Source organism: Triplophysa dalaica, chromosome 11 (genome assembly GCF_015846415.1).
Source record: "Triplophysa dalaica isolate WHDGS20190420 chromosome 11, ASM1584641v1, whole genome shotgun sequence".
NCBI classification, from domain to species: domain Eukaryota; kingdom Metazoa; phylum Chordata; class Actinopteri; order Cypriniformes; family Nemacheilidae; genus Triplophysa; species Triplophysa dalaica.
Window position 1 is genome coordinate 19,071,512 of NC_079552.1, and position 17,007 is coordinate 19,088,518.

The 17,007-nt window shown below is 40.4% G+C and overlaps 1 protein-coding gene across 3 annotated transcripts in view; it reads right to left on the reverse strand.

Annotated features, from left to right (window-relative positions):
* Nucleotides 1–17,007, reverse strand: part of arfgef3 (ARFGEF family member 3) — a 141,492-nt gene that overhangs the window by 100,352 nt on the left and 24,133 nt on the right. For all 3 annotated transcript variants that reach the window (XM_056760656.1, XM_056760657.1, XM_056760655.1), the window contains exons 12-18: nucleotides 16,051–17,003; nucleotides 11,754–11,920; nucleotides 11,245–11,410; nucleotides 9,486–9,593; nucleotides 2,358–2,573; nucleotides 2,175–2,285; nucleotides 497–647 (exon numbers count right to left, since the gene is read on the reverse strand). In XM_056760656.1, the coding sequence (XP_056616634.1) occupies nucleotides 497–647; nucleotides 2,175–2,285; nucleotides 2,358–2,573; nucleotides 9,486–9,593; nucleotides 11,245–11,410; nucleotides 11,754–11,920; nucleotides 16,051–17,003 (1,872 nt within the window). The remainder of the gene's footprint in view (nucleotides 1–496; nucleotides 648–2,174; nucleotides 2,286–2,357; nucleotides 2,574–9,485; nucleotides 9,594–11,244; nucleotides 11,411–11,753; nucleotides 11,921–16,050; nucleotides 17,004–17,007) is intronic.

A 17,007-nucleotide genomic window follows, 5' to 3' on the forward strand; every position in this document is an offset into this window, starting at 1 on the left:
GGCTGGAACATTTTGAAGTGGCCATCGCAGTCACCAGACTTAAATCCGATTGAGAACCTCTGGTGGGACTTAAAGAAAGCAGTTGCAGTGCGCAAGCCTAAGAATGTGACTGAACTGGAGGCTTTTGCCCATGATGAATGGGCGAAGATACCCGTAGATCGCTGCAAGACACTTGTGTCAAGCTATGCTTCACGTTTAAAAGCTGTTATAACTGTAAAAGGATGTTGTACTAAGTACTAAGATTGAATGTCACTTGGGGGTTGAATAAAACTGATAATGATGTGAGCTCAGAAAAGACATTTGTGGTTATTTCATTATAAATGTTATGTTATATTTGTCTGACCTACACGTGGCTCTTTGATTTAATTGTAAGCAGGATGACTGAATGATCATCATCAATGTCAAACCGACCAAAACAATCAATTTCAGTGGGGGTTGAATAATTTTGAACACAACTGTAGCAGACCTGAAAAAGGTTGATTTGTGAGTGTTGTACCTGAACACATGAGGCCAGCAGTCATGATTGTGACTGCCCATTTCCAGCCCGACGTTGAGTATAGCATCCATGCAGAGCACATGGGCTGTGTGCAACCTCACACCCTGACAACGGCCCATCCGCTCTAGTTTCTGCTCAACACGCTGCTTCACTACAATAAAACACATTCACATGCACAAGAGGTTATCAAGCAAACAAGTTATTTCTGTTATACAGCCTTACAAGTGCACTTAGGAGTATTTGTATGAATATGTTCTTATTTATTCCCTGACATGCATTAAATCTGTCTTTCGCTTTATTCCCTTTCATTCTTTTTTTTCTGTATTCCCTTTCATTCATTGTTATTTTTTCTGTATCTGATTTCAGGAAAACAGTGTATAAACAGCATCAATACCAAATTAAAGGCTTAGATATATAAAAACAAAATGATATTAATATTCTCTCATATTCTTTCATATACTATACATTAAAGGGATAGTCCAAAAATTAAAATTCAGTCGTCATGATTGTGACTGCCCATTTGCAGCATTTTACATTACACTCTTTTTATCTCAAACCTGGATAAATGTTTTGTTATGCTAAACATAAAGGAAGAAATTTGCAAGATCTCATCCCCCATTGACTCTCATTGTATTTATTTTCCCTACTATAGCAGTAAATGGGGGATGGGATCTGTTTGGTTACTGACATAATTTAAAATATCTTTAGTGTTAGCAGAACACAGAAATGTACACAGGCTTGGAACAACCTTAGGGTGAGTAATTGGTGACAGAATTTTCATTTTTGGGTATACTGTCCCTTTAAACAGAGCACACTCTACCAAATTTATTAGTCCCATTGCTTGTTTACTATTGTTGACTATATGAACATGATCCCAGCTATAAAGCATGTCATACTGTCTCAAAAGTATTCAAACAGACCATGGTATAAACCTCTTAAGGCTCGATTTACATTTCACATCTTTTCCGAGCGCATATTCGTTATTTTAAATGTAGGCAAATAGGGGGCGGCACGGTCGTGACGCTATTGCGGTGTGGCGTGCAAATTTTTCTAGGCACGTTGGCTCCGCATCGAGATGGAAATAGTTTAATTTTTTGGATTCCCTGCCTGCACCAGGGTCATTTGAAGAGAGAATACAGAGACTTGCATTATGTTAATCAGGCCTTAGTGTTCTGTTTGCGTGTACGTGTGTATTCCTTCCTACTTTGCCACATGGTTGGTTTACAAAACTTTTAACCTTTAATTATTTAAGCAAATGATCTGGGTAGCTTGAATCTTAGCACGAAAGGTAAACATAGAAATAGTTTGCCGTTGATTATTTTTGTGATGTTATATTAGATATAATTTATATTGTTATTTTGTTGTATATTAATTGTATTAAATTTAATTAAAACTACTCAACAGTAATTCATTCTTTGTAGAGTTTTTCCAGAATTTTGGGCCACATAACTGAAATGTCTAGTTTATTGATATATATTTTATGGTGATTTACAATGATTATATATTGGTAAAGGGAAACCTGGCTGGTCTAGGATCTGACCTATGGTCTAGGATCATTAAAATCTTTTATGATTCTAAAATTTTAAAAATGATGGCAAAAATTGCAAAAGGTTCACCTGGCTTTACTCAACAAAAGTTCAACACTTCAGAATATGGCATCTCAAAAGGGTGTGTGTACCTTGATTTATGGTGTCTCCAGTCTCTCCCGAATCTTTCTCCTCTTTCTCCTCCTGAACACAAGAGGCAGCTGCCATCTGGGCAAGTGCTGATGCACAGTTGGCTGCCACACCTAAATAAAAAGAGATTAAGCTCTTTTCCATTTGCTCAAATTTAACATACTGTACAAGCAAAAATACATTACCTAGAGCACAGCTAAGTGCTGCAGCTTTGCGTAGACCATCCAGGCTGAGGCAGATGGTGTCCCTCTCCCTCTGGGTTTGTTCTTTAACTCCCTCCGCTCCGAGAATAAAGGCAAGACCCCTGGAGCTCCCTGCCATTCGACCAGTGAGTGGTGTGGACAGAGTGTCTATCAGGTTTTTCCAGCAGCCAGTCAAGATGTAGCGGGAAAATACCACACCTGTCAGAAAAGAGCCCAGAAGGGGACAATGTAAAGAATTTGCAAGCTTTGACAAAAACTCAATCACTCATGACACTTAAACTCAGTTTATACTAGTGCCTAGGATCTATGCCGTATTCTCTACTCCAGGGCTATTCATAATGACTTACATCTTATAAAGCGATTTGATCGGTCAGTCCAAGAAACTTAATGTTATTTACAACGTTATAATCAGCAATGCATTGAACAGCCACAGGCAATCTATTTGCACACACAATAGCTCGCGTTCTATAACGCAATTTGTGACCTTGAAAGTGGTCTAACTGTAGGAAGGGTACACCACGTGAACAGTTGTCTCAGCTAAGGGGAAACAATGTATTTTTATTATTGCATTCATTATGTATAACTGCTATATTTACGAAAAACAGCTGTTCATCTCCCCAGAACTCGCAGTATACAAATGATCTGCCCTATAAGTGCGAGGGGCACATGAATGAGAATGACGCTATTATCACATCTTCGGGTGAATTGCAGATATCCATAGCTTTATAAGACGCAAATTTAACGTCACAAAGGGCAGGGATTACTTTTGTGTTGAATGTATTTGCGTTTTTTACTTTTATTGATTTAACTTTAATTAATTCAACCAAATATCTTCATAAATGAGAAATTGCAATTATTTTCTACAGTAGATCACGATGAACTCTCTATAATCATTAGATCATCCAAATCAACAACATGCGTGCTAGACCCTATACCTACAAATCTACTGAAAGAAATGCTCCAGGCAATTATAGATCCTCTTCTTAGTATTATTAACTCATCTCTGACATTAGGAAATGTGCCTACGGCATATAAAGTGGCTGTTATAAGGCATTGAAATGGTTTAAATCTTATTTATCTGACTGTTTTCAATTTGTAGCAATAAACAATGATGTGTCCTGCAAATCGCAAGTCCAGTACGGTGTACCACAGGGCTCAGTCTAAAGCCTGGCTCAGACTATAGGATTCTCGGCCAGATTTTACCCCGATTTCCCCTCCCGAGAATCTTCGAAAAAATCAGGCCTAGAAACGCGATCGGGCCCGAGAATCGGCCCAGATTATCACGTAATGTGAGGCGTTCACAGATCGAATCTTAGAACTCCCGATCTGCTCCGAGAGAAATCTTAGCCGCCCCGATCATATCAAACATGTTTGATATTTAGGATTTTAAATCGGGCTGATGACGTTGGTACGTTCGCTACAGCCAATGAGAGACAGATCGACAAGTGACGGAGGTAAAGCTTCTGCAAGGGTACGTTGTATAGCGGAGATGGAGGATCGTCTTTATAATGTATCCTCAAAAATATACCACAACCGCACAGATAAGAACAAGAGCTGCAGGGAGAAGTCACGTCGGTTTTAAATGTACCGCGTAATTAACTGCTAACGGTCAACATATTTATAACTGCTTGTAGTTTCGTTCAACATATTGCTATTTAACTATATGCGCACATATAACATGCGTTCATGTGTTTGTTTTTATCTTATAATCACATTGGCATTCATCTTAGTTCGGCAGCGACAATTGTTTTCTTCCGTTATTTATTAACATTAAACTTAAGCGGCTCGCCTAAAGCACAGTCATAACTTCAGCCCTAGCAAAAAAGCATTATAGCATCACCTGCTTAAAATACGTCTCAGCGGCTTTGGACTGACAGACAGAGAATCATTCAAAGCGCTACAAAGACACAGAATTCCAGGATTGAATGTTACACACCTTGCTACAGTTTTGCTACAGTAACGTATAAATCCCTTACTTTTGAATTGCTACCGAAACATCTGCTTTTCACCGCGGATAAGCCGTAGTACAGTTAAACGGGTACAGTTACACACTCAAGACCTGTTGCATAGCCGCTGCATTTCCTTCATCTATCGTAGAAATACACTTTTTTCATAATAGGACAAATAGATCACGTGAAATTAACTGCGATGTCGCTTTGTTTACTTCTGTTTCCCGGTGAGATGACGTAAGAGGCGTCTGTTGGTATGATAATCTTAATATTATCCTGTATTTGGGTGTCTTAAAATGTCTTTTGATGTGCAATTATGAAATAAAAAAATCCAATCAATTAATTTTTATTTTTGAACTTGCTACATTTAGTCTTATTCATAAACACAACTTTACCCCCAAGGTTTCTTCTCTGGACATTTCACATTCATAAATGCAAGTTTACAAAGGGCAAACCTATTTTTGTAGTGCTTGAAAAAGAGATTCAAATGTAGATGTAATGCCAGGTTTAGGATTTTACATAAGAGAATCTGATAAAATTCTCCTTATGTGTGAGCTGCAACCAGATGTAAAATCTGTTAGGATTTTAAAACTCCTGTAGTCTGAGCCAGGCTTTAGGGCCTCTGCTTTTCGCATTATATATACTACCTCTAGGAGATATAATAAAACGACACGGAATTAGCTTTCACTGTTATGCTGATGATACTTTATATTTCCTCGAAGCCTCATGAAACCCAGCAGTTCCGTCGAATAAAGGAATGCATAGTTGATTTAAAAAACTGGATGAGTAACAATTTTTTACTACTGAACTCGGACAAAACGTAAGTGTTACTTACTGAGCCAAAAAACGCCGTACGTAACAACCAAGAATACTGCTTAACTATTGACGGATGCTCCAGAAAATCCTCGTCGTCAGCTAACAATATTGCCGTTGTATTTGATAGTACTCTGTCATTTGAGAGCCATGTCGCCAACACCTGTAAAATTGCATTTTTCCATTTTAGGAATATGTCTAAACTAGGTCATATGCTGTCACTGTCAGATGCAGAGAAATTAATTCATGCATTCATGACATCAAGACTAGATTACTGTAATGCACTTTGAGGTGGTTGCCCCGCAGGCCTATTACAAAAACTGCATCTGGTTCAATACACAGCAGCTCGAGTTCTTACACGTACAAAAAAGTATGAGCATATAACCCGGGTTCTGTCAACCTTGCAGTGGTTACCTATAAAGCATTGCATTAACTTTAAGATCTTGCTTATTACCTATAAAGCCCTACATGGTCTAGCGCTGCAGTATTTGAATGAACTTCTATTGTATTACAATCCTCCACGTGCATTACGCTCTCAGGCGTCCTGTCAGTTGGTAATACCTAGAATTTCAAAATCAAGTGCAGGTGGTAGACCCTTTCCTTATCTAGCGCCTAAACTTTGGAGTATTCTTCCCTGCACTGTCCGGGAGGCAGACACACTCTGTCAGTTTAAATCTAGACTAAAGACGCATCTTTTATATAAATAAAGTTGAGTTGAGAACAGTACTCTACTCTCACCCAGTCTTGTCTCTTTGTTCCGAGGCTACCACAGTGAGCAGGATGCAGTTCATAACCAGACCAGAGGCAGCCGCTTTTGCCAGAGGGGAACTGGAATCCCCTGGTTGGGCCTGGGTTCTCCTAAGGTATTTTTTCTGGATTGGAGTTTTGATTTCCTCGCCACCGTTTGCATACTGTTTTGCACTATTTGCCTGGCCGGGGGAGCTGCTTTAGAATTCAAATATTTAAGTTTTACATAATTAATATGGCATATACGAATTTATAGTCCACCTGTGTATCCTTCTCCTTTATCTTAAATGTGTGCCTTCACTGTGCATGCATGTCTGTCTGTGTATTTGTGTATGTGTGTGCGCGCTTGTCTGTGTGTCCGTCTGTGTGTTTGAGTGTCTATGTCTATGTGTGTTAGTACGTGTGCATATTGTGTGTGGAGCGTTTGTATTTGGGTATGTCTGTCTTCTGTGTTTTCACATTTTTCTTGTTTTTACAGGTATATAACTTAAATTGATTTGTTTTTCAGTCTCATGTACAGCTGCTTTGTAACAATGCAAATTGTAAAAAGCGCTATGTAAATTAAGTTGAATAGATTAGCGGAATTCTTATTACCAGCTGTAGGACTATGATGAAAGTGATGAAGCGCACAGCTCAGCCAAATATTTACAATCTGATAAACAAACACTAATCCAGCGGGTCTTCCTCTTCTCTTAGGAAGGCCTCGTCCATTTTTTGGCATATTCCTTTGGGCGGAGGTTATTAAAAGCACTCGGAATAGTGACATCATGTACCCAGGAAGTAAAGGTCAGTAGTCGTTCTCCGTAGTCCTTGAAAAGTGAATTCTGTTTAAGACAATATATCTCGTTTGACATTTAACTTTGAGCTTTACCCTTTTGCAGGTATTATTTAAGCTATAATAGCAATATTACACACTAACTAAAGTTTGAAAAATGTGATCGCGGGGAATGCCGTTTTAACGTTAATAGTGCCGTCAATATGGTTATTTCTCTAAAACAAACCTTGTCGTGTCGAGACGTTCTTTGATCAATGATTGCACGTTTTAGAGTTTCAAAACATTGCTACCCAATCACTCCTGTTCTACTGCTTGGAAGTAAAAGAATACATGGTACTCAGGCTGCATTATTCTTCAAGAAGAAAGTAATATTCAGTCAGGATGCCTTGAGGGTGAGTAAAACATGGGGACATTTTGGTTTACCTCTGAAATATCCCTTAAGAGCAATAGTAACTCATCAAAACATTATCACAGTGTGCTTACAGTCCTGACATCAGTAGATCATATGGTGGTTTTCTATTATAGTATTGAGTTTTCTTATATAAAATGATACATTTAGTTAGTTATAGGTTTCATTTATTCTTCTGAAATAATATTGGGCATGGGCCTCATGTATAAGTTTGAGCTCTTGAAAACATGCATGAACAACAAATATCTTATCTTAACTGCACGTACACCACACATAATTTTAATAAAGAAGTTTGGTTTGTCGCATAGAGTCAAAGACGCTGGTATCTGTAAACAGTGAGCTCATTTTTAATGAAGTTTGATGAGTTTGAACACTTTGAACATCTGCACACACACCAAATATCTTTTAACACCAAGACGAACTCCACACACTCTTTTGGAGAGAAGTTTAATTAATCGCATGCAGCCAAGGACGCTTGGTTGCTCAGCCTACGCTAAACAAAGAGCTCATATTTAATAAAAACAAGGTTAAATCATGTAGCGCCCGAAAGCCCCGGAAAAGTGTCAAGATAAAGAGGCACCTGTTTTTGAGAGGTGCTCGCTACGATTAAATCCTAATATGGTAGGTCGGAACTACGAGCGCAGAGGGACGGGCTAATAAAAAGATGATGTCATATGAAACCTGATTGGAAGAAGATGATGTCAGGCAAACATGATTGGTTTAAACTGTGATAACAACTTGAGAACAATGTATAAAAGATGGAGTCAGATGTGTATTGGTTGGATCACTTCAGATGAACTCTGAATATCCCACTTTGCTTGCCTGGGCAAATAAAGTTTAAACTCTTGGCACCTGGAACCCTTGTCTCTGAGATTTGTCTCATCGACTTTCTGCGATGGAAGGCCGATCCACCACAACAATAACTATTAAGAAATACACTATTACATTTCTAGTTTGAAAAACCTCTTTATACCTAAATTTCCTCCTTTTATAAAGTGAATATCATTTTATAAACATTTAAACATTCAAAACATTACACAAAAATAAAACGAATAAGTCTACAACAAATAAGTCTACAAATAAATTATGTTCGAAAGACATGTACCAACTTCACAACTGCTACAAATTCTGGACTCTACAAATTTTTCATAGTTTTTTAAAAAAGTAATATGATTAACAACAAGAAGTGCTCTTAATGTTTTGACTGATTCCCAGTATGGTAGTGGAATGTTAGTTTGTGCTTACTTTAATATTCCAATCTATAATTACTCGCAATTATTGTTTGACAGCGGAGCACAAGGATAGTTTCCCTTTCGCTTTGGGAATGTTAGAGTTTTGTGTTACCCACAGCAGCATCCCTGCCTGATTCCATCCATTTAAAAAGGCTCTGTGCTCTGCTTCACATTGCCGTGACATTAAGGCAGAAAGTAAACAAATGCCCAGGCACGTCTGTAAATGTTTCACTGCGCAGCATGAATGAATACGTTTTCAGCACATTTCAGTGTGGATAGGCTGCATTTGCAAAAGCTAGTGTGGTCGAAGACCGTTTTTAAAACGAAAAACTCCCTTTCAATGTGAAACGTATGGACAAGGTCTAAGAAACTAATTTTGTTGCAGCATGTGACGATGTAAGGTGCTTCATAGAATTACTTGCCACCAACGTGGAGCCTCTTTCTCCCTGGGAAAAAGTTGCACGTTATACACATTCCTTGTGTTTCATCATAACAAGGGGAAAGTAGAGCTTATATATCCAGTTTGCAAAAGCTACATTTGAACTTATTGCGCTTGCCATCGGTCTAACTCCTAGGTGCTTGTGTACTCCGTCCGACTGGGTTTGTGTTTGAAAACCGGGGTCAATTGTGGTCTAGTTGTTCGAGAGTTGAACTCGTAGCCAGAAGGTCGCTGGTTCAAATCTCAGTGCCACCAGGAAATTACTGAATTGCCCTTGAGCAAGGCACCTTACCCCTGTTTGTCACTGAACCCTTCTTGTAAATCACTTGGATAAAAGCGTCTGCCAAATGAATAAATGTGATAGGTGCATGTGAAATGTGAAAACCCGCCCTCCTCTGCCTCTGGTTGGCAAAAGCTGAAAATGTACTTTATCTAAGCCAATCATCATCAGTTGTGCAGTTGTCTCCCACCCCACTCACACACACCAATCAAAATCAGTAACAGTGTAGGTGTCCCACCCCAAACACACACAGCTGAGAAAAAACATTCCAGGTCCTTTGGATGAGAGAGAGCCTACTTGGATGAAAACTTCTGCAGTGTGCTCAATTATAGTAATGCTGCAGTTTATTGTCACTAACGGGAACGGCCTCGTAACGGGGAAAAATAAATTAGTTTGATTACTTGTTACAAAAAAGAAAAATCTAAAGCTGTTTATTTATAACGCTGTTATTCAGCATGTACTTTACCTGCCACCATGTTGTCACTGCTGTTCTTGTCAGAGGTAAAGGGCGACTGTGTGGAGGCCTTTCTGATCAGCTGCCCACCTATAGCACTGCTGCCGAGTCCATCTATGTCTAACAGAGCATTGAGGAAATAGACATTCAGAGAAGAGATTCAATGATAATTTAGGATAATTTAAATGCATATATAGTAGGTTTAAAAATGTAATATATAAAAAGAAATTGTTGGAATAATTGTGGAGAATAACTGGTGATGATTTTAATTAGAGATGGAGTATTATTTTAGAGCATTATTGGTGCGCATGGAAATGAAAGGTGGAGCGTTATTAGGGGTCAAGCCCCGAAGGGGCGGAGACCCATATTGTTTTGGTTAATGTTCTTTTTCATCTTCCACCATTGCCTCTATGGCTGCCCATAGAACCGTACATGGGAATTTTATGAGATTTGGCACACAAATAGAGGACAGTCTCATGTTACTGTAGCACATCTGGAATCTCTATATCAATTCCTCTAGCGCCACCAAAAGACAAAAGTTTCACATACATTTCTGATAATAACTTCTGAACCTTATGCCGTGGAAACAAAATTCTTTTAAGCTCACGATTCAAATGCAAAAAAATTCCTTTATAAAGTTTTTCCTCCCTTTTTTTTTAAAAACCATTCAAGATTTCCATCCACGTGCATACGGATACTGGTCCAGCAGCAAGATGGCAAGTATCCGATTCTATATAAAGAATAGCGTTAAGAGAATGCCTCTTTGTTAAAGGTGATTTTATTGGTTTTCAGACATGTTTTACCTGCTTCGCGGCCATGCCCTCTCACTCACTCTCACTCTCTCTCTCTGCGCTTCCTAGCGCATTTGTGTTTTTGGGTTTCATGTATTTGTTAGTGTTTCTGCGATCGTCATTATGTTTGTCATGTAGAGTAGAGTTTAATAAATGGGTTTTCTGTGCTCACGCTCAAAAACGGGTCACTTAAACTGTGTTTCGATCTATGCTACCTCTGCTCTAAATTCTGTTTGGTAAAGTCACGTTACTTATGGTCATGAGATAACGTTTAGTGTATAAAATCGTTGATGCATTTGCTGGACGAATACATAAAGGATTTTTCCACTATATAGCTATAGTGCTATATTGCTATCAGAATTCGTAAGATATGTATGTGTAATGACGATTATTATACATATTTTCCTTTGAGCTAAACTAATTCCTTGACTGGATATGGATATGATCTTGATAGATCTGATGGAGAATCAAATTTGGCGAGTTTAACTCATCCTTATTTTAACATGCAGTTAAAATCGCTACAACTCAGACATGCAGAACAGCCAGATCATATTTAAATAATAGTATTCCGCTCTACATCTAGGTTAAAGCATCAGACGAAATAACGTTATAACATTTCGTCTCATCTCGTTTTGGTCAACGAAAATGAAGAGACATTTTAGCCTAGTTTTTATTTTGTAAACCACATTTAGTCTCATTTTATTCGTCAACAATATTGTACCATACATTTAATTGTTGTCATCGTCACATGACCAGCATTTATGTTGCGTCTCGTCTCGTTTTTGTCACGTGATAAAGGTTCGTTTAGGACCATATTTGTGGTAATTTTCGTTGACGAGAGCAACACTAGAAATGTCCACATGTATTTTCCTTTGTGCCCTTGTAGGGTTTGAATCCGTAACTGCTGCTTTCAGCTATATTTGTAGAACATAACCAGTGAGCATGATAATGAGAGGTGGAGTACTATTGTCGAATATTACCAGTGAGCATGGTAATGAGAGGTAATGACTGCTCCTCTGCCATGCCCCAGTATCCGGCCTCTCCCAGCAAGTTTCTCTCCAGAACCTGATTGTAAAGCTCTTCAATCCATGCCTGAGACAGAACCACCAGCACCCCGCTGCTCTGGATCTGATGCACAAACTCCTTCTGTACACACACAGAGGATAAATACTGGCAAACTTTTAAATCAGTTCCAGGATTTGGAAATTATTAAAATGATTATTATATCATGCTTGTACAAATATTACAATTGTGCTTTAGAATGCTTCTGAATCTTTGTTGATTGGGATACAATTGTTTAGTCTCTATAGAACTTGTGTACACACTGCCGGAAAAAGATTTTCACACCTAACACTGCCCCCCTAGCGTCCGTAAAAAAAGACTCATGTCTGACTGATAATGCACTGTATCTGATAAGAAAACTATTAAAAGGGTTTATTCCGTTCATTTCTTTTAAAGCAAAACACTTTATAAATCGGACATGTCATACCAAAGAGACCAGAGTAGGTGTGGTTTTCCTGTGGTAATGTTCACAGCAGCACAGTTTGAGGTTGAGTAACAGAGCGTAATACGCCACCAGGTACAATCCATCTGCATTCATAAGAGTCTGACAACTCAGGTTTTCACTGGCCTCAAATCCTGGAGAATGAACCCCTCCTGTGCATCACAAAACAACTTTTTCAGCATTATCAGCTATCTAGATAAAAAACAATGCAATTAACATTATACATTTTTGTTGGTCAAAGAAGAAAAAGGGTTTAATCATTAAAACAATAAGTGGAAAACTGCTTTAAATTGTGAGAACCCATTTTTACAGTTTTTTGTTTAAAGGCGGGGTGTACGAATTACGCTTATTTAGACAAAGTCAGGCCGAGTACCTAAACAGCCTTGTGGCCAATCAGCAGTAAGGTGCACAGTCCACAGGATGGAGATTAGTCGAGCCGAACGCTGACAAAAGCGAAAGCTGGGGGTAGGGGTGTGTCCGTTTTTTGACACCCTGCCTTTAATTTAATAGCATATCATTTATGACATATTAAAAGACTAACTACTAATTGTAATTTAAAAATAATTAATGTGCCACTATCCAAGTTCTGCCCATAAGTCAATAAGAATGTTTTACCCATTTACAGCACAATAAAATGTACTATGCTCCCTTATTCTTTTATAAATGTTAAAATATACAAGATAGAAGATGCTGCTCCCTTATTCTTTTACATATTTTAATAAGTGAGAAAAATCAAGTTGCTCTTTTATTTGTACATAAATATTGTGTTACACTGAATGACAATGTAACATCATATCAACCGAATTTTTACATTTTATTCTCCAAAAACTTAGTTGAAACCATAAAGTAGACATTTAATGGGCTTTCTATGGACATAATTTATTTTGATGGGGACAATTTAAAGTCTTTGAACCATATATAATAGTATACACGGTCACAGTTTAAAAGATGAAGTGACTGACTAAAGAAACAAGCGTCCATGTTTACATGCACATAATAATATGTCAATACAATTATTTATAAACTGTTTAATACAGTCAGTAGTACTGTATTAAACTACTGTACTGAACCTCGTTAAGAAATGTACTTTTTCTGTTTTAGCCAATGCTTATAACATGCACAATCCATGTTGTCTTTCAAACATTCCCTCAGTATCTCACTATAGGAACGCCTCCGGTGCCACAGATCCTGGAAGCACCACGTCTGTCAGCTGACAGACCAACCACAACAGTGATGCAGGAGTCACGCCTCACTGATACATACCACTTCGGGTGGTCCCTACTTCTTTCTCGATCTCTTCCCCGTGAAGATCTAATTTGGAAGTTATCTCTCAGCAGGCACGGTCAGGAGGAAATTTTTTGTTTCTCTTCTCTTAGACAAGCCGTCAAGGTACGTTGCTGAACACAGCGATTTTTATGGGCAGATTAGTTTACGTATTCTAGTCCGGTCGTGCGTTTCAGAAATGAAACGTTTCTGGGATAAGCCATTTCCCTATCAGTCACTGCTATGTGACAGCTGTGTGACCTCAGAAAACCGGAGGGTGAAGCTTTCCAGACCTGCCTCCCTCGTAAGGGACTCACTGTTCGGGCAGCGAATTAAGTGCATCCACAATACACCCCTGAGTTTTATCTACAATAAGAGAGGGCGGTCTCCATCCCATACTGGATTTGTGGATCCTAAACAAACACCTCAGGAAGCACAAATTCAAAATCCTCTCGCTAAAAGAGGATCTGAAAGACGCATAATTCCACATAAGGATCTACCCGCCACACAGAAAATTTCAGGCCACAGCATACAAATTTTTCGACTGTTCCTTTCGGGCTCTCTGTAGCCCTGAGAGTGTTCTGCAAATGTGTTTAAGCAGCGTTCACTCCACTGAGAATAGCAGGTCTGAGAGTGTCTGCCTATTTGGATTATCTTCTCCTCTGTGCACCATCATGGCAACATGTGGCAATGGATACAAAAGCCCTCATGTACCATTTGGAAAGCTTAGGCTTCAAAGTGAACAAGACAAAGAGCTGCATAGTGCCTACACAAGAAATTACCACTTGGGTCTCAGACTGAACTCAGTCCTGTACTAAGCGTTTCTATCCGAGGAATGCATCAGGTTGATTCGCGGCTGCCTGTCCCTTTTTCAGAATGGGAGCAGAGTCCAATTTATGCTGTGTTTACATCTACTGGGGCTGATGCCTCGACAATTTCACTTATTCCACTAGGACTGTTGCAAATGAGAGAGTTTAGGCACTGGATAGCGCCGTAGTGCTTGTGTCCAAAACTTCTCTTCAACCTCAAAGTAATTGTGACATCAGTTTGCATGCATGCTCTCTGTCACTGGAGAGATCGCCCCTTTCTAGAGTCCAGGACAATGCTGGGGGAAGTTTCTCTGAGAAAAGTTGTAAGGACGGATGTGCCGCTCACAGGTTGGGGTGCAGTGTGCGAGAGCAGGATAGCGAAAGGGAAATGGCCGCTTTCGTTTGAGAAAGCGCACATAAATTTTCTGGAATTGTTAACAGTTTTTCAGGCAATGAATTTTTTTTTGCACTTGCTAAGATCAGATAGTACGACAGCATTCATAAATCGCCAGGGGGCACAAGCTTGGTTATGCCTCAAAGTTTGGCTCAGAAACTGATAGGGTGGAGCGCAAAGTATTTTCATCCATTACGGGCAACGCATGTCCCGGGAATAATTAATATAGCTTTCCTGTAGCTCAGTGGTAAGAGCATTGCGTTAACAACGCAAGGTTGTGGGTTCGATCCCAGGGGATTGCAAATATCTATGTAAAATGTATAGGTTAAAGCAATGTAAGTCGCTTTGGATAAAAGCGTCTGCCAAATGCCTAAATGTAAATATGGGGGCAGACCTCCTATCCAGAAGAAATCCTCTGTAACGAGAATGGACTCTACACCCGCAGGTGGTGAGCCAGTTGTGGGAGAGGTTCTGCCGAGCTGCCGTAGATCTCTTTGCCTCGCACGAAAACACTCATTGCCCTCAGGGTCTGCACCCGGGGAGATAGAAACAATTCAAAGTTTCAATGTGCATGCACAGATCCTTTTCTACAATAAAGGTATATCTTGCCACTATTTCTGCGTTCCATGTGGGGATTGACAGAAATACTATAGGTCAACACCAACTCGTATGCAAGTTTATGAGAGTTGTGCGGCGTTTGAACAAGGTTTCAAAGCCGCCAAGTCTGCAGTGGGATATAGAGACTTGATTTGGAGCTTCTTTCAATAAAAGTGGCTTTATTATTGGCTCTTTCAACCGTGAAGTGGGTTAGTGAACTTGCATTGTCAGTTCATGACCCTTGTAACTCTCAAAACTAATCCAGCATTTGTGCCTAAAGTGAGCAAATCAGTAAATTGTGCATGTAAGCCGGTGAATTTGCTATCTTTTCAACCGCTGGCTTATTCCTCAACGGAAGGCGAGCAGCCTCTCTGCTTGTGCCCTGCCTGTGCGTTGCGTTGCTAAGTAGATAGAACAAAGACACTAACAAAGAGTAATCAGTTGTTTGTGTCTTGGGCCGATTCTCATAAGGGCAAACCTTATGAGGACTCAATCTACCAGAGGAATGACTACCTCATGGGCACTGTTTAGAGGCATGTCAGATCACATGTATAGCAGCGAGTTGGGCTTTGCCTCACACTTTTGTCCAGTTTTATAGGCTGGAGGTCACAGAACCATCACTGGCTCATTCCATCCTGAGCGTGTGGGGAAAAAAGAAAAGCACAAAGAGACAAATCAAAATGCTCAGTTCGGTGAAGTGTTTGATTTTAAATATGTATTCCCGTTTTATTCCAGGAATGGATTTGGGTTTTGTGCTTATGTTACACAGCAATGAGTTGGCTGACATGCCTGCTTCAGACAGCATATTTGCATTATGGGAGTTGTCAAAATCCCATAGTGAGATACAGAGCGAATGTTTGAAAGAGAACGTTAGGTTACTCAGGTAAGCCCGGTTCTCTGATAACATGAGTGAGGTATCTCGAAACGGGTTTGCAGATGCACGGAGAAGAGATAGAGAATGAAATGGGGACCACTGGCAGTGACACATATATCAGGGAGGAGGAACTCCCCTATCACTATCGTGATTGGTCTGTCAGCCAACCGACATGGTGTCATTGGTGCTTCCAGGTCGTTCTAGAGGCGTTCCCATAGCAAAATACCTCACATGTTATCAGAGAACCACAGGGTTTTGTGAGTAACCTAACGTTTTTACTCTTGTCCTCCTCTCAAATTTTCAAATTCAAAAGACATCTTATGGAGAACATGGGTGCAATTTTACCTGCTTGCAGCCCGGAACAGAAGGTGGATGAGAAGTTTTGCAATGACAAATCTACATCCGTGGTGCTATGCAGACCCAGTAGGTGTGGCATCAGTGAAGCAAGAGACTGGACGAAGAGTCGGGCACTCTGCTGATCGGCCTCCTTGTTCTTCAGCAGTTTCAGGGACAAAGCGGCTGTCCGCAATGTACGGTGCCCTGGACAATCCCGTTGTGTCTGCTCCTCATCTGCAAGAGAGCAGTTGTCCGAGCCCATATCAGACACGTCTGAGCGACCAGAGTCCTTTTCTGCAGCCATGGAGTACTGGTCACATGAGTCGAACTCTGTGCGCGACAGATCCTGCTCGTCCGCACTGAAGTTGCTCTCACTGTAGCGAGAGCCGTGGGAGCGTGTTCGAGACTCCACAGACAGGAAGTTGGTGATGTCAGGGAAGGCCAGGCCATGGCTGCGCTGTACTACATCAGGAGGAGCTGTACTGGACGGGACTCCTGGGGTACCGCTGTCTTTAATGCATTCAGGCAGGTTTGGGGCAGATCCTGCTATGAACCCACAGGAAGAGGGCGATGGAAGGCACGGTTTCTCCCTGCAATCCTCCGGAGTGGTTTGACCCATGTCCCCCTCCAAGGTGGTCTGGCCTGTGTCGGTAGTCACACTGATGCTGATGTCAGGGCTGCGTTCCGCAATGCCGGTTTCCCAAGTGGTGTTCTCAGAAGAGAGTACGCATCGCTGCCAGCGGAAGTCCGCTTCATTAAGTTCTACAGACTCTCGAATAGACTCCGCCCCCTCCTTAAGCTCATCCAATCGGCGCAGCAGCACACAAGCTTGGTCCTGTCGCAGGCCACGCCCCTGACTGAGCTCATCTAAAGTACCCAATAGGACACAAGCACATGACACAGAAGAGTAGCAGGCCTCAATCCCACCCTTCATACATGCTTCTGTTATACCATCCATCACCCTAT